We start from the raw sequence: 22,299 nt of genomic DNA, 5'->3' as shown, positions 1-22,299 counted from the left end.
CCCTTTTCCCTTTCCTTTCTTCTGCCTCTCTCCCCACTCTCTTACCTCTCCTTTCTCCTTCCGGCACTTTCCTCTCTCACCCTCCACCTCTCCTCTCCCCACCTTCCGTTTCCCCCTCTCCTTCCTTCTCTCCTCCCTCCACCCCCACTCTCCGCCCCTTTCCTTCTAGCTTCCCTGGACAGCAGTTCCTACCCCAGCTGGACCCGCAGCCCTGGGGACCGGAACCTGCAACCAGTCGTCCTCCGCAGTGGCTGCTCTCCTCTCTCCCCCCTCTCTCTCCTACAGCCCTCTAATCTCATTCCACTCGGCCGGCGGTTCTCTCCCTCTCGCTCTCGCTCTCTCTCGCTTTCTCTCCCCTAGTCGCTCCTTCCTTGGCTCTCACACATCCTGACGTCATTCCTCCCTACAGCAGTCTGCTCAGCTTAGTTACCCCAACCCCTACCCAGTGGCAGCGGCAACTCAGCCAGCGGGGAGGGGGAAGGGGGTCGTCGCCGGATTTCCCCCTCCCCGGACCCCGAAGGGGCGCCACGTGCGGCGCCTGGGGCAAGTTGCCAACCTCCAGCCACCCCGCAATGCGTAAAGAAGGGGCGGGACCAGGGGCGGGACAAACCAAGGGGTGGGGCGAGCACTCGGACTGCGGACCGGACGCTGTGGCCTGTCCTTGGGTCTGCAGAACCCTGGACCCATCTGCCTGTGACTCCGCCTCCCCTTTTGCTTTCACTGGAGCCAGCCCCAGGGGCAGCCTGATTGATAGTGAAGGCGGCTTCAGCCTATCGCCCACGGCTCTGGGGGCGGGGCCCACTCAGGCGCGGCCGGGAGAGCTGTCCGCGCTCTGGTGGTGCTGAAAAAAGGCTTCAGAGGCGTTGTGTGAGAGGCCAGAAATAAAAAATCAAAGTTGAAGCCCCTGCCAGCTGGCCGGGCTCATGTTGCATGTTGTATGGTAAGATGAAGGGTCTCTCCTCTCCAAAAAAAAAAAAAAACACACAACACACACACACAAAACAGCCTTGTTACCCCTTAGGGTTCTCACAAGTGCGGAAACTTGCCATTCTCCTAGAGGAGGGAGGGGAAAGCCCATTGCACATGAGCTTCTGTAGAAAGGAAGGGGAAGTCCATGGGGTGAGGGTCTGGATAAGGGTTGGGGGCATATTGGGAACTGAGCAGCTTTGCCGCCCCTCGGCACCCTGGGAAGAGGAGATTCAGATTCCAGATGTTGCTGTAATAGGGAGAGGGGTCCATAATTATTGCTGGAACCACAGAGTTTCCCTTGCCTCCCCTAGGGGCCGCGGGAGTGAGGATTACGGTCCTGGCTCATATGGTCCCTCCTTCCTCCATCTGCACTTCCTCCTCCCTCCCGCCCCCCAATAAATCCCAGGCCCCTCCCTTCGCCCGTCCCCAGGATCTGACGTGGACTCGACACCTTTCTCAGCTTCTCCCTCCCGCAGCTCTAGTGCCCGAGCTTTCGGCTCTCTAGGTTCCGCAACCCCCTCTCCTCCCCGCCAAGCCCCTCTAGAGCTTCCAGTAGATCCTCGACCCCACCCCAGGCCCCTCACACGCTGTCTTGCCTTTCCCCAGCTGGATCACACTTTGGGATCCAGCCAGCCTGGTGGACCCAGGCGCCAGAGCAGGAGGGTAACCCAGGACGCCTGGTCCTTCGGCCCTCTCGGCTCCACCCCCTGCAGCCGGAGCCGCGCCCCCTCTCCCTCAGATCCCGGAGCAGAGAACAGAGGAGATTGGGCAAAGAGGCTTGGGCTCCAGGCGACCCCCCAGCCCAATTCTGCCCCTCCATCCCAAGGGGTAGAGAAATTGTCTTCCTTGCTAATTGCCAGGAAGAAAAAAAAAATAAAAGGAAAGATAGAGACAGAAGAAAGGTGACAGCTAGATTATTTAAGAGAGGCGCAGAGAAGAGAAATCAGTGTGAGTCGCCATGGGGACTCCCAAGGCCCAGCATCAACCGCCTCCCCAGCTGCTGCTCCTAATTCTGCTGAGCTGCCCCTGGATTCAGGGTAAGGACATGGGATCGTGGGGGTGGGCCCATGAAAGCCCCCAGGGGGGCCCTTTACCCTCCTTTCTCGGAACCCCCTGGTCTTCCAAAGCTCCTGAGGCAGGGGAGGGACACAGCTGATGAAAAGGGACTAACCAGGGCTTTCTAGTTTGTACCTGGAGCCCCTAACCCCACTATAGAAGAGGTGGGGAAATGAGTGAGGGTAGCTTTTAGCAGCATCTCAAGGGTTACATACAGGAAGGAGGGCTGGGAAAGTTGGGGGGCTGTCTGTGGAGGCGGCAGAACACGCAGAGTACCTGAGTAGGAGATGGAGATGCTGGGAGGGATGCCAGGCACTGCACACACAACTGTTCTTGGATGTATGGACAAAGACAGATGAGCAGAGGCACTGCTCGGAAACCAGATTTTCAGTCCCCCACTCTGCCCCTCAGCGAGACCAGGGAGAGACCACAGAGAAAAGGGGGGGGAGAGAAAAGAGAGAGAGAGAGAAGAGAGAAGAGAGAATGTACACTACACTGCAGAGATAGAAATCCAGAGAGAAAGCTGGGTACTGCGGAAGCAAGGGCTGGGAGGTGCTGTCAGACCAGGAGACCAGGAGACCACTGAGGTGAAAATGAAGGCAGCACCATCCCCCCTTCTCCACCCTGCTGGCATGTCCAGGGTTCATTGGAGCCAAGGTGCTCACTGAAGGCCCACACAGCCTGGGGGAACATGGAGAAGAAGGTGGAAGATTGTGGGGGGCACCTGGGAGCCTCTCCTTCCATCTTAGCTCTCAGCTCAGCCTGGGACACTGTGAGCTCCTGCAGGCCCAGCTGAGGAGGAGGAATAACTCCAGAAAAGATCTTTCTGGTGAATCGAGGGGTGTGGGCAGGGGAAAGGCTCATACAGCTTCATCTCTCAGGTCTGCCCGTGAAAGAGGAGGAGGCACTGCTGGAGCCTGGAAGCGAGACCCCCACGGTAGCCTCCGAGGCCTTGGCTGAGCTGCTCCATGGGGCCCTGCTGAGGAGGGGCCCAGAGATGGGCTACCTGCCAGGTGAGGCTCCCAGCGTGGCAAGAGTAGCACAGAGGCAGAGGGAGAGACATTCACTAAAGGAATTGGGAACCAAACCATTAAAATTCAGAGGGAGATAGAGGGCGATGGTTAGAGAGAGACAAAACTGAGCAAAGACAGAGAAATAGAATGGTCAAGAGATAGAAAAACAGATAATCAGAAAAAGACAGATGGAAAATCAGAGAACCAGAATCAGAAAAATGGTGGGAGAAAGACACAAAAAGAGAAAGAGAAATACAGAGATTAGTAAACCTAGAATCATAAAATCAGAGAGTGATAAGAATACTAATCAGAGAAATAAAAAGAGTTCCAGAGAGAGCAAGACAGAGGAAAGAGAAAGCGGTAGCTAGGAGAGGAACCAGATCTGAATGGGGAGGCAGAGAGAGAGGCTCAAGGAGACCATCAGAGTGGAAGGACCTGGTCCAGATGGGAACAGTGGAAGAAAAAGGGGAGAAGATGTCAGGCTGTAGAAGCCTTGGGAGGAGGTGGGGAATTGGGGGGAGGAAAATAGAAGTGGAGGGTCTGCACCTTGGGGGGGAGGTCTTTTGGGTTCAGTGGGGAACCCCGAGTTTCCCTCAGCTCTGTGCCCCCCTCAAGACCCACCAATTTGCTCTTCCTGTGCCCTGACTTCCCTTGCGCTGTCCCAGGATCTGATCCAGACCCCACGCTAGCCACCCCTCCAGCCGGCCAGACTCTTGCAGCACCCTCCCTGCCACGGGCCACTGAGCCAGGGACAGGGCCTCTGACAACAGCCGTAACCCCTAAGGAGGGTAGGGGGACAGGCCCCACCGCGCCGGAGCTGCTGACCCCGCCCCCAGGAACTACAGCCCCACCCCTTTCTGGCCCCGCCTCCCCAGGCCCGCCCCTTGGGCCTGAGGGAGGAGAGGAGGAGACCACGACCACCGTCATCACCACAACAACTGTCACCACCACAGTGACCAGCCCAGGTGAGGCGATGGAAAGGAAATGGAGTAGTGTTCAAGTGGAGGAGGATATGAATAGGAGAGAGGCTGCAGGGAAGGTGTGCAGGAAGGGATCTGGGTACAGACAGAAGAGTTTCTGCTTAATAATATAAACCCATACCATGTACCTTTCTATGTTTTATCCATGTTACAGTTGGGGGAAGGGAATTCTGGGCACAGGGGGAGAGGATCTTTGAATAAAGATGACGAGGGGTGCGAGGGAGAAGAGAGATGGGGGCCCCCAGAGTTGCATGACTGGGAGGGCAAAAACACAGGGATTTGTTCAACTCCAGCCACTTATATCTTTTTAGTTTTATGTAATAACAACATCTCCGAAGGTGAAGGGCATATTGAGTCTCCAGATTTAGGGAGCAGCACCAGCCGCACCTTGGGACCCCTGAACTGTACATACAGCATCCATGTCTACCCTGGCTATGGCATTGAGATCCAGGTAAGTGGATGCAAGCATATAATTGTGAAACCTCCGAACCCTTTCCTTTGGGTCCTAGGGTGTGCACAGATTTGACCTAAGAGCCAGAGAACCTGTTTCCTGACACAAATGGGCCTGCTTTCTGATGGTCAGGAGACACCTGGAGTTCTACAGCTTGGCCAATGTCACTGTGGTGTTTGGGCTGCCACATACAGGGAAAAGGAAAGCAAGCCAGGGGTGGGGGGGACTTCTGGGGTTTTCCACTCGGGTTGACTTACCCTGGTGAGTCTGGGTCTGGCTTCTGTAGGTGCAGACGCTGAACCTGTCTCGGGAGGAAGAACTCTTGGTGTTGGCTGGTGGGGGAGCCCCAGGCCTGGCCCCCCGACTCCTGGCCAACTCCTCAATGCTGGGAGAAGGACAGGTCCTTCGGAGCCCAACCAACCGGCTGCTCCTGCACTTCCAGAGTCCTCGAGTCCCCAGGGGCGGTGGCTTCAGGATCCATTATCAGGGTAAGAGTCCAGGGTGCTGGTGGAAGGGCAGGGGCCACACTGGCACAAGGACATCCCTAGGAGACTTCCACGCACAGGGGAATGTCGGGGACTTTTCCTCCTGACTAGCACTCTGGGGGCAGAACTCTCAGAGGAGACCTGTGCACAGTTATTTCACACACTTACAGACCTATGTCTCAGTGTGCATGCATCCCAGTGACAGCTCATCCATTCACTCAGCAAATGCTTAGCTAGTTCCCACTTCATACTGGCCCTGTGTTAGCCTTGGGGAGAGGAATGAACAAGCCACATGTAAATCTGACTTCAAGGAACTCAGAATCTAGGTAGGAAGATGGACAAGTAATCAGGATGATTATAATTCAGTGAGCTAAGGACCCTTATCCCTATGGTTGAGGAATACAGGCAGAAGGAGCAAATATCAAAGGGACCTAAATTTCTCCTGTGGAATATTGGGACACCTTCTTGGAGGAGATGAAGATTAAGCTGAGACCTAAAAGATTAGTTAGCTAGGGAAAGGGTAGGAGGGAGCAAAAGAGGAAGGAAAGCAGATGTCAAGATGGATGGAAAAGCACTCTCCAAGACCCAGAGAGGAGAGAAAATGTGAGCCCCTTAAAGAGTTGAAAGAAGTCATCATGAAAGATAGAATTGTCATAGCTTTGTGATCTAGGACAAGTTACTTAACTTTTCATTCCCTCATCTGAAAAATGGGAATTATAATACTTACCTTGTGGTATTGTTAAGATGATCAAATGAGTTAATACATGCCAAGTGCTTAAAATAGCAGCTGGTACACAGTGAGAGCTAAAAATGCCAGTCATTGCTATTACAGTACAAGCACAGAGAGCGGAGGGGGGAGAAATAAGCTAAGATACCAAACCAGGAGGTAGGTTGGATTGGGATCATGCTCGTATCAGCATCAGTGAGGAGTTCAGACTCTTCCGGCAAAGGAGGGAGGGGGTAGGGATATTTTGAAGTATTTAAAGCAGGATAGTGACAGCCTCAGATTTGAGACCTAGAAAGATCCTGCTTGCTTCTGGGGCAGGGAAGGGGAATATATTTGTGCATGACTGCATTCATGAGCATCTCCCCACAGACAACCTACACACGTGTATATCCACACTCGCCTGTGTGTACGGGGAACCTTCCCACAATGCAAGTATATGTCCTAGCATACATGTGTACGTGTGTGCAAAGGGCCCAGCCACTGTCCCATTCCACACACTGCTGCCTCTCAAAAAAGCCTTCCTGTGCTCCTCAGAGACAAGGAAACTGGGTTGAGTCAATGTCCCTTTCACATCACCTCATGGCCTTGCCTGCCCCTTTGTTAGCTTTGCTGACCCCATATCCCTTTCCCAGGGCACACACACAACTTACATCCCTACTTCATACCCTCTCCAGCCTTTCCTGAGGCTTCCACTGGGGACTGCTCCAGGGACTCATATGTGCAAGGTGGAGGCCCCCAGCGCCAGACCTATTCGTGGAGAGACCAGTGAACTGAGGGACATAAAATTGGTAGGGCCATATATAGTTGTTGGGGAGCAAGAGCATGCCTTGAGGGCCTAGGGCAGAGGGTTGGACTTCAGTATTACAGAATGTCCCCCTGCTGCCTCCTTTAAGCAGCCACTTCTCTGGGGCATTGAAAATAGGACTCTAGGCTAAGTAGAACATTTGGGGAAGCAGGGTTATTTCATAAACTGGCCTTCTTTACCTATCTCTGTCTTCCCTGCTTCACAGCTTCTCCAGGCACCTTTGGGACCAAAACCCTGTTTAAGCCCTTCCAAATGTGTCCTAGCTGGGGCCTCTGGTCCAGCGTGGCCTCATTAGCTTCTTTGACAGACCAAAGTCTCCATCACCCCTCACCCCAAGCCCAACAACTATTGTTTCATTTGCTTCCCACAGCAACCCTGGGGGTGGCCATTGTCAACTCAGGTTATGTGGTTTGCTCAGTCACCTGCAAATTCATTGCAGAGTCAGAATTCCAAGTCCTTGACTCCCAGTCGTTCATTAATTTTGGCTGGTGAGAGGCAGGTGATTAACATTTTCTGAGCACTTTTTATATGCTGGCTGCTTTGCATGTTTGTTTGTTTGTTTCACTTAAAGGCCAATCCTTATTGATAGGGATTATTATTGCCATTTATAGGTTAGAGGCCTTAGAGGCGAAGTTGCCTGCTGAAGGTCATACAGCTAATAAGTTATGGAGCTAGACCTGGAACTCAGATCTGCCTGTCTCCAAAACCAGTGCTCTTTGCACTGTCACATTGCTGCTTGGCTGCACCAATCGATCAGCTAGGCCAGGCTTTTTTTTTTTTTTTTAATATATCTTTATTATTCAGATTATTACAGTTGTTCCTCTTTTTCCCCCCCATAGCTCCCCTCCACCCGGTTCCCACCCCACCCTCTGCCCTTACCCTCCCCCCACTGTCCTCATCCACAGGTGTACGATTTTTGTCCAGTCTCTTCCCGCACCACCCACACCCCTTTCCCCCTGAGAATTGTCAGTCCACTCCCTTTCTATGCCCCTGATTCTATTATATTCACCAGTTTATTCTGTTCATCAGACTTTTTATTCACTTGATTTTTAGATTCACTTGTTGATAGATATGTATTTGTTGTTCATAATTTTTATTTTTAACTTTTTCTTCTTCTTCCTCTTCTTAAAGAATACCTTTCAGCATTTCATACAATACTGGTTTGGCAGTGATGAACTCCTTTAGCTTTTTCTTATCTGTGAAACTCTTTATCTGACCTTCAATTCTGAATGATAGCTTTGCTGGGTAGAGTAATCTTGGTTGTAGGTCCTTGTTATTCATCACTTTGAATATTTCTTACCACTCCTGTCTGGCCTGCATAGTTTCTGTTGAGAAATCAGCTGACAATCGTATGGGTGCTCCCTTGTAGGTAACTAACTGTTTTTCTCTTGCTGCTTTTAAGATTCTCTCTTTGTCTTTTGCTCTTGGCATTTTAATTATGATGTGTCTTGGTGTGGTCCTCTTTGGATTCCTTTTGTTTGGGGTTCTGTGCACTTTCTGGACTTGTAAGTCTATTTCTTTCACCAGGTGGGGGAAGTTTTCTGTCATTATTTCTTCAAATAGGTTTTCAACATCTTGCTTTCTCTCTTCTTCTGACACCCCCATAATTCGGATGTTGGTACGCTTGAAGTTGTCCCAGAGGCTCCTTACACTATCTTCATATTTTTGGATTCTTTTTTTTTGCTTTTCTGGTTGAGTGTTTTTTGCTTCTTTGTATTTCAAATCTTTGACTTGATTCTTGCGATCGTCTAGTCTGCTGTTGGGTCTCTGTATATTATTCTTTATTCCAGTCAGTGTATGCTTAATTTCTAGTTGGTCCTTTTTCATATCCTTGAGGGTCTCACTAAATTTATCAGCCTTTTCTAGAAAATTCTTGAAAAACCTTATAACTGTGGTTTTGAACTCTATATCCAGTTGTTTGCTCTCCTCCATTTATTTCATTTGTGACCTGTTTCTTTGTCTCCACATTTTGGCTGCTTCCCTGAGTTGACAGAGTGGCTTTTTGTGCTAGGTGTCCTATAGGGCCAGTGGCTCAGCCTCCCCAGTTACCTGAGGTGGACACTCTTGGTGCACCCCTTTGTGGGCTGTGTGCACAGTCTTGTTGTAGTTAAGCCTTGATTGTTGTTGGTATCACTGGGAGGAATTGGCCTCCAGGCCAATTGGCTGTGAGGATCAGCTGTGTCTACGCTGGGAGAACTTCTGTGCTGGAGACACACTTATGAGACAAGACTTGCAAAAGCCTCTGTGCTCAGCTTGGATGGGGCGGAGTCTCAGGGCGGAGCAGACAGCAATGGCTTCCCATCAGCCCTGCCCTAAGAGTCCCCTGGGTCTCAGTGTCCCTCGGTAATCGCTGCAAGCACCTCTGAGAGAAAGCCGCCCTCGAGTTTTGCCTGCTGCCAGACAGTCCAGTTTCTCCCCGAATGAGTCTGAGTCCCCAGAGTCTCACCCAGAACTGGAGTTCAGAGCCGTCAGCAGCTTTTGTCTCCCTCCTGGTTGAGAAAGCCAGCCACGTACTCAGTTTCCAGCCCTCTCACGCACGCACCTCGGTAACTCTGCCTTCTGCAGCTCCTCTGAGTCTCAGTATGCTTTTCTCTTCCCTTCTAGTTGTAGAATTTCCACTCAGCCAGCCTTTCTGTGGTTCTGGATGATGTCTGTTTTGTCTTTTAGTTGTAGTTTTGAAATTGTTGTGCGAGGCAGCAGTTTAGGTGTTTACCTATGCCGCCATCTTGGTTTCTCCTAGGCCAGGCTTTTAGAAAACAAAATAAATAAGGCTTGGTTCAGTCTCTTCATGGCAGTAGTCAGTGGTTAATGTGATTATAAACTTACTAGAGGCCCAGTGCATGAAATTCATGCATGGGTAGGGTCCCTAGCGGCTGCTGGCTGCTGGCTGCCGGCCAGGGCCTTCTTTCATTCCGTGCCACCCCCTGGTGGTCATAGCAAGCAATCAAACTCCCGAGGGAACACTTTGCATATTAGGCTTTTAGATAGATAGATAGATAGATATAGATATAGATATAGATATGTGTGGGACTGTGTATAGGCAAGAGAGCAACCAACTCTACTGGGGAAAGAAAGGTCCCTGAAAGAGATTGTACATCAGTTATTCCTTGAAAGATTAGAAAAAGCCAGAGAGGGCCTTGCAGGTAGGGGAAATGGTGTAAAAAAACATGGAGGTGAGACCATAAGGAGTCACAACCTACACTATGTAGGATACACGGGCCGTAGGTGATGAGAATTGGAGGTGGATGTGCTGGGCAGGACCCTGCTGTGGGGCTTGAATGTCAATCTAAAGTACTGAGACCTAAAAAACAATAAATAAATAAATAAATAAATAAATAAATAGATAAATAGATAAATAAAGTACTGAGACTCGATTCTGTTGGTCCTGGAGAGCCATTACAGAGGCTAACATTTATTCAAATCAATGTTTCCTAGAAAGTTGTTTTCATGTCTGTCTATCTCAGTAGTCTGTAGATTCCCAAAGAGCAAGGCCTGAGTCTTTTCATCTCTTTCTCCTCAGGACCCCACCAAGGAACTACTTGTTGAATTTGTAATATAGGGAGAGACCAGGTCTCTTACAGAATCACTGAGGGCTAGAGAGTCAGAAAAAGCAAAGGCCTAGGCAAGCTGGTATCTCCCAAGCCCTCTGCTAATTGTAGTCTTCCCCTCTTACAAGACCCAGCTTTGATGTATTTCTTCCAAGAAGCCCTTCTCAATGAGCTCTGCCTGGTCTGAAACAGACACACAGAGCTCTGTCAAGATCAAGTTCAGAGTCCATAATTTGCTACCAAGTCACTTTCTATTTCTTTGTTTTATCTCATATGATTCTACAAGAATTTCAGGAGGCTTTCAAAAAAGAATTCAAGCAATAAAATTAAATAGAATAAGTAAGAAAAAATTGGTACCAGGTAATGTTTATTAAAGTTGAGAAAATAGAATGTGGACAAGCCTTTATTGCCAGGGATAAGCCATAATCTGGTTCTGAGCTTCCTAGCGGCCAGTGCAAAAAGAGAGAGAGAGAGAGAGAGAGAGAGAGAGAGAGAGAGAGAGAGAGAGATTACATAATTCTCACAATAAGAAAGGAAAAGACAAAACAGTTCTTTAATGAAAGCAAAGCTTTCCCTAACACTTCACTTACACTGGGAGATTCATTTAGGGAGCAGTGAGTATTAAGGCCTTTAATGGTAAAATAGTCAAAGCTTCTAGAGGAGTTTCATTTGGTTCCTCTGGGTGAAAGCTGAGGGCATAATACCATTGTGTACCTCAGTGAAAGTCCACTGTGTGTGTAGAGGGGAGAAAATGCTCCAACGCACTTAATAACTTGAATCCTCATTGGCTGCATCTGGAAAATAGGTCACAGTGTTTCTCTGACTACCTCAAAAGCACTGTGTGAACTCACTTTGGAAGGGGAACAAGCTCTGCAAATATATTATTTGTTATTATTAGAGCTGGATGGGGTTCAGAGTGGTCAATCAATTTGCCTGGGGTCACATAGCAAAATAATTCTGGGATCCAGAATTTCTTTGAGTCTCAGGTACGTTATCTATAAAGTGAAGGCCAAAGTGAGTAAATTACAAAGATTAGAGGAGATGAGAGATGTTGAAATAGCACTTCATGAGACAGTGTGCCCATGTGAGGACTCCAATATGAAGCCATTTTGTGCCCCCAGGGGGTCTTGGAAAGAGGGGAGGAAGTACTGGGCACTGGGAGGGTGACATGGGAAAATGAAGCCCCCTTCTCCCTGCTCTCCTGCTCCAGCCTACCTTCTGAGCTGCGGCTTCCCTTCCCGGCCGGCCCATGGTGATGTGAGTGTGACAGACCTGCATCCTGGGGGCACGGCCACCTTCCACTGTGATTCAGGCTACCAGCTGCATGGTGAAGAGACCCTCACCTGCCTCAATGGCACCCGGCCAGCCTGGAGCGGTGAACCCCCCAGTTGCATGGGTGAGTCTCCTGCCACAATAGGTGGGGGCTTCTGTCCTAGGAACCCCACTGGAAGGGTCCTATCTTGGGGGTCTCCATCTTTGGGGAATATCCGTCTTGAAGGGGTTTGGACTCTGAAGAGTTGCTATCCTGGGGCCTCCATCTGGAGCCCTTTACACTGAGGTCTCTATCCTTGGAGTCTCCATCGTTGGTTGGGGGATCTCCATCTGGGAATGTCCCACCTGGAAGGTTTCCATATTGGGAGTTACCATTCTCGAGGTCCCTTCTTTTGGAGACTCCTCATCCTAGAAGAAACCATTCTTGGGATGGGAGGGTGGAGTCTCAAACTGTGGGAGGGTCTCTATCCTGAAGAGTCTTCATCCTGAGGATCCCAACTTCAAGATTTTCCATCTGAGGACTTCAATTAGGGGGATTCCCCATGGTTGCCCATCCCAGCATGTCCACATCTGGGGAATCTTCATTTTGGTGGAATCACTATCCTGGGGCTGTTCACTCTGGGTTTTCTTTTATTTTCTTTTTTAATATTTTTCTTTATTGATTTCAGAGAGGAAGGGAGAGGGAGAGAAAGAGACAGAAACATCAATGATGAGAATCATTGATCGGCTGCCCCCTGCACACCCCCCACTGGGGATCAAGCCCACAACCCAGGCATGTGCCCTTGGCCAGAATCAAACCTGGGACCCCTCAGTCCGCAGGCCGACACTCTATCCACTGAGCCAAACAGGCCAGGGCTCACTCTGGGTTTTCTTATTCCAGGTCTGGGTGCCTACCTGGGCAATACCCTGGAAAAAGTCCTGTTCTCTAGGGTGGGCGTGTAGGGCAGAGGCCATGCTGAGGCCAGGTCCCAGGCAAAGGTGTGGATGCAATAGCTCTGAAGATGGGAGGGCAAATCACCTTAACCTGCCCCTCCTCTGCCCACAGCATCCTGTGGTGGCACCATCCACAATGCTACACTGGGCCGTATCGTGTCACCTGAGCCCGGGGGAGCTGCAGGGCCCAACCTCACCTGCCGTTGGGTCATTGAAGCAGCTGAGGGACGCCGGCTGCACCTGCATTTTGAGAGGGTCTCGCTAGATGAGGACAATGACCGGTAAGGGTCTGGGCCTTGGGTCAGAGTCCCCACCTCAGGGAAATAGGGAGGCTGCAGTGGGAGACGGACAGACCTTGGGTGGATCCTCGTTGGGATCTGTGTCAAACACAGGTTAGTCATTTTTCTTAGACAGTATAGCTGTGGAAACTTAGATGAATCTCTTAACCTCTCTGTGCCAGTTTCCTCCTTGGCAGAATGGAGATAATAGTACCTCTCTCTCAAGTTTTCTGTGAGGATATATGCATTAAGATATGTAATGTGCTTAGAATGGTGCCCAGCACACAGTAAGCACCAGATATGTGTTTGCCATGGTCATCAGCATCATATTATTTATCTAACAAACTGGTATCCCAGCTCTGCCCAGTAGTTGCTATGTGACGTTAGGCAGGCTACTAAATCTTTCCGGGCCTCAATTTCCTCATCTATAAAATGAGAGATAATAATAATAGTATCCGACTCAAGGTTTCCTGTGAGCATTAAACATGATAAAATATGTAAAGGCTTAGCTAAGTACATGGCATATAATTAATGTTTGAAAACAATAGCTATGGAAATAAGTAAGGCGCTCCAGTGGCGCAGTCGGTTAGCGCGCGGTACTTATAAGAAAATAAGAAGAGCAGGTAAGAGATGAAGCAGCTTCTGAGGGGAAACTGAGCTCCTGGCCACCCTCTGTCCACTCCAGGTTGATGGTGCGCTCAGGGGGCAGTCCCCTGTCCCCGGTGATCTATGACTCTGACATGGATGATGTCCCTGAGCGGGGCCTCATCAGTGACGCCCAGTCCCTCTATGTGGAGCTGCTTTCAGAGACACCTGCCAATCCCCTGCTGCTAAGCCTCCGGTTTGAAGGTAACTGTCCCCCACCCCCACCCCGGACCCTAACCCCTGCACCTTCCCCTCTTCTTGAAACAGAATTTCAGTGTGGCTATAGCAGAGGATTTGTGCAAATAGTAGCAGGAGAGAGACAAAGAAAGTGAAATGCTCAGAAATGAAATGAAATGAATCAAAAGAGAAATGGAATTGGCTCTGGGCCCTAATGGATGTGTAGGATTTGGCCATGATACCTTATAGGGTTAAGTAACAGTGAAATAAACAGTGAATCTACAAAATAATTGCATGTTATTCTGAGCGTGCAAAGAGAATGCCTAGGTGAGAGGCCAGCCTCCACAGTTGTGGGCCACTGCTGATTCATGAGCTCAGATTCCTGTTCTGTACCATAGGCATCTAAATCTGAGCTCACAGAGTTTTGCAGCCAAGGTATAATCAGGTGGGGAAAAGCAACAATGCTCTACAAGTGTTCGTTTTTGCTGACTTAGTCCAAAGTCAAAACATAGCTTTTGTGTTAGCTGCACTTTTGGGTTCCAGCCCCAGCATGGATAATCAGGGATTATCAGAATCCAACCGTTATTTTTGAGAAGAGAACACACCTGCATGAGCCAGTGTTCCTAAGGCCTGCTCCTCACCCGCCTCCTTTGCAATTGCCAGAGGCAAGTGTTTCTGGCTGGTAATCAAGCAACCTGGGTTTCAGACTTGGCTCTGCCACTGCCCTACTGTGTGACCTTGGGCAAGTGGTGTTTTTGTCTGTGGACCTTAGTTTCCTCATCTGTAGAATGGTGGCTAGGATTTGACTAGCCCAGGGACTTCCCTCCAGAGGCCGAGAGGTGACATAAATGTACAAAGGAGGACGGTTGGGGTTTTAGGGAAACTGGAGAGTGAAAGCTAAGTCCAAAGGCATTCTATTGAGTGGCCAAACAACACTTGAATTCAGCCCAAGTCCCCATTTGAGACCGCTTGAGGCCTGTCCTAACGCTTAATTTGTGTGATTGACTCTTCCTTAGCCTTTGAGGAAGATCGCTGCTTCGCCCCCTTCCTGGCACATGGCAATGTCACCACCACAGACCCTGAGTACCGCCCAGGGGCGCTGGCTACCTTCTCATGCCTCCCAGGATATGCCTTGGAGCCCCCTGGTCCCCCCAATGCCATCGAATGTGTGGATCCCACAGAACCCCACTGGAATGACTCTGAGCCAGCCTGTAAGGGTGAGCCTTCCATATCCCCAGTAAGACCTTCAGTCTACAGACTACCCCCTGAGCTGGGAATCCTAGGAAGGCCATTTTGCATATCCAAACCTAATAAACGCAGGCCTTGGGTAATCTCTGTCCCTTTCAGAGACTTAGTTTTCATAACTAAATAATTAGTGGGCTTGTTATAGAATTCAGGAGTCACAACCCAAATGTCTCCAACAGCTAGAAGTGGAGTTGGGCTGAGTGGTGGGCTGGGTGGAGAGTGGGCAGGGTTCATTAAGAGCAGGGCTGGGGATTGGATGCAGCAGGACTAGGGGGTGGCAAGAAAATACAGGAAGCAGGAAACCTGTGAGGCGGTCTGGTGCATACAGTTGGGAGTGGTGAGGATTGTGGTGAAATGGAGACTGCATGCCCACCTGGGTCCTGAATTTGACACCCTTTCTACCCTAGCCATGTGCGGAGGGGAGCTGTCAGAGCCAGGTGGTGTGGTCCTCTCTCCAGACTGGCCCCAGAGCTATAGCCCCGGCCAGGACTGCGTGTGGGGCCTACACGTCCAGGAAGAGAAGCGCATCTTGCTCCAAGTTGAGATGTATGTTTGGGTGCTGCAGAGGATGCGATGGGTGTGGGCTCAGCAAACTGTGGTATAACAACACACTAGCCTGCACCCCCAGCCTGGCTAGCTCCTGCGTCTACACAGGACTGGGTGAATGTATGGTCTGATGAATGAGGAGACTAACGGTTCCTGACGGGGGTGTGGGTTGACAGGTAGACCTGGGTACAAATCACTGGTTAGCCAGTCTTGGACAGGTAAATGGGGTAAATGGGCCTTCCTCCGGGGCTACTGTGAAAAAGGGCATCTGCTCTGGTATCTCTCCCTGGGGCTGTTTCTGAGGCCACCCCGGAGCAGATCTCCAGGGACCTAGGCCCAAGTTGTTGCAGCACCAACGGAACTAAAGTGGGTGTGGGGAGAATGCAGTGAGCTGACTTGATATGAGGTAGCTAACGGGACTGGACAGAACCGGAAGTGGCCGTGGCCAAAAGCCGGTCCTCGGGCGGGGCCTAGAGTTGGGCGGGATGATCAAGAGCACGAGGAGCCACAGCAGTAGTGGAACCTGGAGAGTAGCGTGGAGAAGCCCATAATTGGCCAAAACTGAGGAGGGGCCAGATGGAGGGGATCGTAGTCCAGCCTCCATATCTGGTCCTACGCCCTGCAGCTTGAATGTGCGCGAAGGGGACATGCTGACACTGTTCGACGGGGACGGTCCCAGCGCCCGAGTCCTGGCCCAGCTGCGGGGACCTCAACCGCGCCGCCGCCTCCTCTCCTCCGGGCCCGATCTCACGCTGCAGTTCCAGGCACCGCCCGGGCCCCCAAACCCGGGCCTGGGCCAGGGTTTCGTGTTGCACTTCAAAGGTACCGAGGTCTGGGGTCCCAAGATGGGCGGGGATCCAGCAGGAGCGAGGCCCAGGAGGCTGGACGGGTGCCCTGAGGGGCAGGGCAGCCTCTACACTCGCTGTCTCTACCCTGCAGAGGTCCCCAGGAACGACACGTGCCCTGAGCTGCCGCCTCCGGAGTGGGGCTGGAGGACGGCCTCCCACGGGGACCTGATCCGGGGCACAGTGCTCACTTATCAGTGCGAACCTGGCTATGAGCTGCTGGGCTCCGACATTCTCACCTGCCAGTGGGACCTGTCCTGGAGCGCAGCCCCGCCGGCCTGCCAAAAGAGTGAGCCCGGCACCGCCCGTCCTCTCCTGGCTCCGCCCCTGCCCTTCCGGGTTTACTGCTCCGCTTGGGCCCCGCCCACTTCCCTCCGCGCCCGCCGCCGTCCTTTGTCCCCACCCCTATCCTGTCCAGGTTCCGTCCCTTCTCTCTGGGTCCTGCCGGGATCTTTCTCAGGCTTCGCCCTATGCCCTTTGGGTTCCACTCATTGGCTTCTCGGTGCCCGAAACTGTGCCCTCTGGACCTCAATCTCATCCTCTCCGGGCTGCATCCCGCTCTCTGGCACTGCTCTGCTCTCTGACCCCGTTTCCTCTGGGTCCTGCCTCGTCTTTCTACCCTCCCTGACCCGCCCCTCAGTGCTTGGTTGCACTCTTCCTGCTCTAGGTCCTGCGCCAGTGTCTCAGTCCCCAACCTTTGACATTACATGGTGTCACTTTGCTAGGACCTAGGCAGTCATTGAAGCCCCATGCTGGATTTGGGTTGGGGTTACACAGAGAGGTTGGGGTCCCTCCCTACCCTGATGGAGTTCACAGTCTGAGAGAGGGACTCGGGAGATTACAGAGTGGTAACCACAAGTACTTAACATCTCTGAGCCTTGGCTCCTCACCGGTGAAGTAGGAATAGGGGGTTGTGAGAGCAAATGAAGTTCTCTCACAGTGCCTGGTGCATGTGACAGTAAGTAATAGCTGTGTACGTATGGAGAGGGCTGTGGGAAAGGGGGTGGTGATTTGTCCCAGGGAAGAGGCAGGGCATTTCACAGAAGAGGTGATATTTAAAGCAGCTGGGAGCCAGGCTGGTGTGGCTCAGTTGGTTGAGCATTGTTCCATGAACCGAGAGGTCACCTGTTTGATTCCTGGTCAGGGCACATGCCTGGGTTGTGGACTTGATTCCCAGTACCGGGCATGCAGGGGGCACCTGATCAATGTTTCCATCTCTCTCCCTCTCCCTTCCTCTCTCTTTAAAAAAATCAATAAAAACATATATATTTTTAAAAACACACTTTAAAAATAAATAAATAAAGGAGCTGGGAGTTTTTATCTTTTAAAAGAGCAAAAAGGGGTGGCATCGTGTCACTTTCTCCCAGTTGGGGCAGCCTGTTATGAGGATAAGGATTGTAGGTCTCCTACCTGGCCCTTGGGGGCACTGGGGGGGGGGGGGGGCAATGCGCATAAGTTTCAGGAGGACAGATTTGGATTGGACACAATCCAGTTGCCACAGCTTCCCCTATCTGGGAGGACTCACAGGATGTCCAAGCTAGAACCCAGACAGGACAGGGACAGGGGCAGAAAAGGATGGAGGCAGGGTCCAGAGTGGGTAGGCCTAGCCCAGCTGCTCCGGGCTCCAGAGGGAATCTGCCCAAAGAGGCACATTGAGCCGAAGCTGAGCTGAGACCCAAATCTCTGCATTTCAGCCCAGTGCTCCACAGCTGTGCCCCTGAGTGGTTCCAGCTCTGCCATTCCCTGAGTGACTGTGGGCTAATCCTTTGACTGCCCTGAGCCCTGGGCCCCACGGCAAATGACAGTGATATTGACCTCTCAGGATCATCAGAGTATATATCAAGTTTTGGTTGTTGTTGTTGAATCCTGACCGGAGGATATTTTTCCATTAATTTTTCAGAGGCAGTGGAAGGGGGGTGGGGGAGAGAAATATTGATGTAAGAGACATATTGACCAGTTGCCTCCCACACTTGCCCCAGCTGGGAAGTGAATCGAACCCGAGAACCTCTGGTCCTGGGGCCAACGCTCTAACCTCTGAGAAACACAGGCCAGGGTGAGGTTTTTTTCCTGGTTTTGTTTTTTAAATTAATCAGAGTATATATCATGTTTGTAAACATTTAGCCCAAGTCTGTATATAAGAAATGGCTGTGATTATGACTCTTCCACAAGGTTGTAAACTCAACACCCGCAGGGGCCGGGCAGGCACTGTTCGTGAGCAGGGAGTGGGCTGGGAATGCTGAGGCGGAGGAGCAGGAGGGCAGCTGCTGTTCTGTCGATGAGCTGCCATGCAGGGCTGACACTGCGGGGACTTAGCTGCTATGCTCAGTACAGTGGTTAAATATTTAAAATTGTATCCTAGGATGGGGCCTAGGTTGCCCCAATCACTGTGTTCCCGAAGAAACCAGAAATATAAAATGCATTGAATTATAAGTTTTTCCAACTACTGCTCCCTTCATTCTGAGGAAATAGTGGGAAGTAGGGGGTTCGGGCATCTCCTAGCCCTAAGCTTCTGGGAGGTCTTTGAAGGCACTAGCTCCCCTTGACTTTGCCCTCTTGCCAACAGTCATGACTTGTGCTGACCCTGGTGAGATCACCAACGGGCACCGTACCACCTCGGACGCTGGCTTCCCCGTTGGCTCCCATGTCCAGTACCGCTGTCTGCCGGGGTACAGCCTCGAGGGAGCAGCCGTCCTCACCTGCTACAGCCGGGACACAGGCACACCCAAATGGAGTGACCGGGTCCCCAAGTGCGCCTGTGAGTCTGGGACACCTGGGAAGGATGGCTGGGTGGCTTGCTCAGCAGTGCAACTGGCATGTGACTGACGTGTCCCCTGCAGTGAAGTACGAGCCATGCCTGAACCCCGGGGTGCCAGAGAATGGCTATCAGACACTGTACAAGCATCACTACCAGGCGGGCGAGTCCCTGCGCTTTTTCTGCTATGAGGGCTTCGAGCTCATCGGCGAGGTCACCATCACCTGTGTGCCCGGCCACCCCTCACAGTGGACCAGCCAACCCCCACTCTGCAAAGGTGCCTGGGCAGGCCGGGCAGGAGGGGACACAGTAGTGTTTGGGGAGTGACAGGGCTGAGAAAGTCAGGTAGCAAGTTTGAGACCAATGGGAACCCTGCCGAGCTCCCCGTTCACCTCCCGTGGGCTCTCATCCGGGAGTCCTGGGGAAGTCACCGTCATGACATTATCCTAAGGGATGTAGTAGAATGGGCTTTGGTTTGGAAGTCTCTTGTCTTCTAGAAAGGTCTCAGTTTCCCTATTTTTGAAAATTCTACAGACCTGGATGGTTTAGACTGCCCAGGGTTAGGAACCCGGAATTTTAAGGGCCTGCAGGGCAAGGAAGAAGGCCCTGCCCTGACTCCTCCTCCCCCTTCCCCACCAAGAGAAAGACAAAGCTTAGGTTAAGCATCGGGCAGAGAACCAAGCTGTCCAGCCCAGCCCCACTGGGCTCCCGCCCTCTACCCAGCCTCCTTCCCTCCCTGGCTCAGACCCCGTCCCCTCCCCCTCCTCTCCCTGCAGTGGCCTATGAGGAGCTCCAGGACAACCGAAAACTGGAAGGTCAGTGAGGGCACAGGTGGAGACCCAGGCCTGGCTGAGTCGGGAGGGCAAGGCAGAGGCTGGGGGCAAGAGGCCAGGCCCAGGAGGGGTGAGGCCCAGGGTTCAGGGCCCAGGGCAGGAGGCTGGGAGAGCCCAGGGCTCGGCCCAGCAACAGCTCAGTGACCTCTCCTCCTCCCACCAGTGACCCAGACCACAGACCCATCAAGACAGCTGGAGGGCGGGAACCTCGCCTTGGCCATCCTGCTGCCCCTAGGCTTGGTCATTGTCCTCGGCTGTGGCGTTTACATATACTACACCAAGTAAGTACCATTGAGGGAGCTGTGGCCGGGGCGGACATCCTGCCTGTCTGGTGGGTGAGGTGGGGTTGGGGGGCTCACCCCTCTATAAGCCTCTCCATCTCCTCCCTTCCCAGGCTGCAAGGAAAATCCCTCTTCGGCTTCTCGGGCTCCCATTCCTACAGCCCCATCACTGTGGAGTCGGATTTCAGCAATCCACTGTATGAAGCTGGGGTGAGCCCTTTCCCTGCCCCTGGAGTGCCACATCTCCCAGCTCCCCCAGGACTCCATAACCTTCTCTCACGACCTCTGTAATATCTGTCTTGGGCATTTCAAACTCAGCTGCCTACAAAGGCCATGTCAATGAACAAAGCAATCAGGTGTGAACAATAGGAAGTGGTGAGGACTTTGGCCAATTGGAGAATTTGTGCCCCATCTAGTCCATAGTGGAAACAGGCCCAATTGCCAGATTGTTCCAGACAATCCAGAAATTCAGATACTTATGTGCTTTTAATATGCTGTAGGATGAACCAAACACATCCATTTCCATCCTGTGACCCCCAATGATGTTACCTTAAAAGTCCAGGTTCTTTCCCCTTCCCTGTGTTCATACTCCCATGTTGCTGCCTCCTCCACCACCATCCCACTCTAGCAACTGATCCCATCTCTCTGTCTCCAGGATACACGGGAGTATGAAGTTTCCATCTGAACCCCAAGACTAAGGCTGCAGGACCCAAGACGTCCCTCCCCTCCTCATTCTTGGCAGGGAGGAGTGCAGGCCCTGGTCTCTGGCTCCTTTCCTTCCTGTTGTGTAAATAGCCTCCTGGTCCCACAAGGGGGCTTTGTTGGCCCCGGGGACCCCACAGTAAATAAACCAGCATCCTGTCACCCAAAACCTCTTCTCAGTTGCCAAATAAGGGGCCTACCCACCCTACTGGCTTTTGGATCCTGGCATGGGAACCCAGTTCCACTACAGTTCCAGCCCAGGGTACCTCATGAGGACTGCCCCTGAGAGCGCCGCTGTTCCCCTGGCCATGAAGGCTCTGCCCTTCCCAGACGCTCTGGCCCCAGCCTAGCCCCTGGGCTTGGAGGGTCAGAAGAAGGATGAAGGGAGAGCTGGGACAAGACCCTATGCCCTTCCTGCCATCTACTCAACCCCCAGTCTCTCTCCACCTTTGCTTCTGGATTTTTGTTTTTGAGCAATAAACAGAAAATCACCATTTGTAACTGGGCTGGTGGGGTGTGGGAAGGTGGGTCACTGAGCATTGGAGATGGTGATGGGGGCCTCGCTGGAGAGAGAGCTGGGGAAAGGGGAACAACTGGGGGTGGAGGAGGGATTTAAGATTAGGCTCAGGACAATGTCAAGGGGTCAAAAACCTGGCTGTAGGGTCAGCCTTTGTGGAGGACCGACTGGGACAAGTCCCTTCTGGGCCTCAGCTTTCTCTGCACCAAGGCTTGATGTTTCTAGGCTCTTCTCGCCAGGAGGTAGCTGACAGCAGTCCCATCTCCTCCCTCACCGTTTGGCAGGAGACAAACAGGTGTCAATTTGTCTCATGTTTACCCCCCTCCTGAGAATTTTTGTATCCAAATGTACTGTCTCCACCCACTCACCATTTTGGCACTTAAGCATATCTGCTGTTACAGGTCTACCAAGTACTGGTCATATCTGCAGCATGTCATAACCAGTGAGCTTGTTTTGTATCCTGTGTCCATTTCTACTTTAATTTTTAACATTATAAGGAATCTATAGCCTGTTTGTCTAAAGAGTTTCTCAATTGACTTTTACTTAGTTGAAAATGTATATTTAAATACAATGATATATTTAGGAACTTCAAAAGGATACTGACATACTCAAAGGGGGTTGAATTTTAGGAGAACATGGGGCAAATTGATCTTGATAATAGTCTGAGTTTGGGGCATTTATTCTGTGCCAGGCATTGTGCTAAGCACGTTGTATGCGTTTTTAACCCTGTGAGGCGAGGACAATTATTCCCATTTTCAGATTAGGAAACTGGCTCAGAGGTATGAACTGACTTCCTCAGGAAGCTACACTATTGACCAGACAGGAATGTAAATGAAAACTCCACAAAGCCTACTGAATGCCTCTGGCTAGTAATGGATGTGACACGTTCCCATAGGCATGAGACCCCAGAGCTCAGCGGGGAGACCACAGGCTGATTTTGGTGGAAGAGGTGGCAAGAGTGGACCTGCTCAGATGCCACAGGCCTGGACCTTACGGTGCTAGTTTGGCTAGGAGGCTGGGTTGGGATCCATGAGCTCACCTCTGCCAGCAGGTTGATAGATAACGCCCTGAATTAAAACCACTCCATAATATGTCCACACATCTGGGAAGGAAGGAAGGAAGGAAGGGAGGGGGGAGGGAGGGAGGGAGGGAGGGAGGAAGGAAGGAAGGAAGGAAGGAAGGAAGGAAGGAAGGAAGGAAGGAAGGAAGGAAGGCCACTCCTGCATCTCCATGCCAGAG

General features: G+C 51.6%; 1 protein-coding gene across 2 annotated transcripts; it reads left to right on the top strand.

The window, feature by feature from the left end:
- Window positions 1-1,877: 1,877 nt before the first annotated feature.
- On the top strand, window positions 1,878-21,039 carry SEZ6L2 (seizure related 6 homolog like 2). Of its 2 annotated transcripts, XM_008152840.3 has the most exons (18): window positions 1,879-2,006; window positions 2,907-3,038; window positions 3,704-4,003; window positions 4,330-4,469; window positions 4,756-4,957; window positions 11,245-11,430; window positions 12,352-12,520; window positions 13,203-13,366; window positions 14,356-14,556; window positions 14,992-15,130; window positions 15,756-15,952; window positions 16,070-16,264; window positions 18,539-18,730; window positions 18,813-19,004; window positions 19,504-19,542; window positions 19,724-19,841; window positions 19,955-20,051; window positions 20,497-21,039. In XM_008152840.3, the coding sequence occupies exons 1-18, from the start codon at window positions 1,928-1,930 to the stop codon at window positions 20,524-20,526; spliced, it is 2,772 nt and encodes a 923-aa protein (XP_008151062.2). In that variant the 5' UTR covers window positions 1,879-1,927; the 3' UTR covers window positions 20,527-21,039. The 2 variants fall into 2 exon arrangements, with proteins under 2 accessions (XP_008151063.2, XP_008151062.2); XM_008152841.3 differs by lacking the exon at window positions 19,504-19,542 and having other exon boundaries at window positions 1,878-2,006.
- The last annotated feature ends 1,260 nt before the right edge of the window (window positions 21,040-22,299 follow it).

The sequence above is a fragment of the Eptesicus fuscus genome, chromosome 4 (assembly GCF_027574615.1).
Source record: "Eptesicus fuscus isolate TK198812 chromosome 4, DD_ASM_mEF_20220401, whole genome shotgun sequence".
In the NCBI taxonomy this organism is placed as follows: Eukaryota; Metazoa; Chordata; class Mammalia; order Chiroptera; family Vespertilionidae; genus Eptesicus; species Eptesicus fuscus.
Note: the sequence above shows the minus strand (reverse complement) of the source record. Positions and strands in the feature narration are given on the sequence as shown.

Bases quoted from the DNA above. Each gene is read 5' to 3' on its own strand.
- SEZ6L2 (XM_008152840.3), top strand. From the start codon at position 1,928: ATGGGGACTCCCAAGGCCCAGCATCAACCGCCTCCCCAGCTGCTGCTC. The intron at 16,265-18,538 runs GTGAGCCCGGCA...TCTTGCCAACAG, and splicing joins CCCGCCGGCCTGCCAAAAGA to TCATGACTTGTGCTGACCCT. The intron at 19,842-19,954 runs GTAAGTACCATT...CTCCCTTCCCAG, and splicing joins GTTTACATATACTACACCAA to GCTGCAAGGAAAATCCCTCT.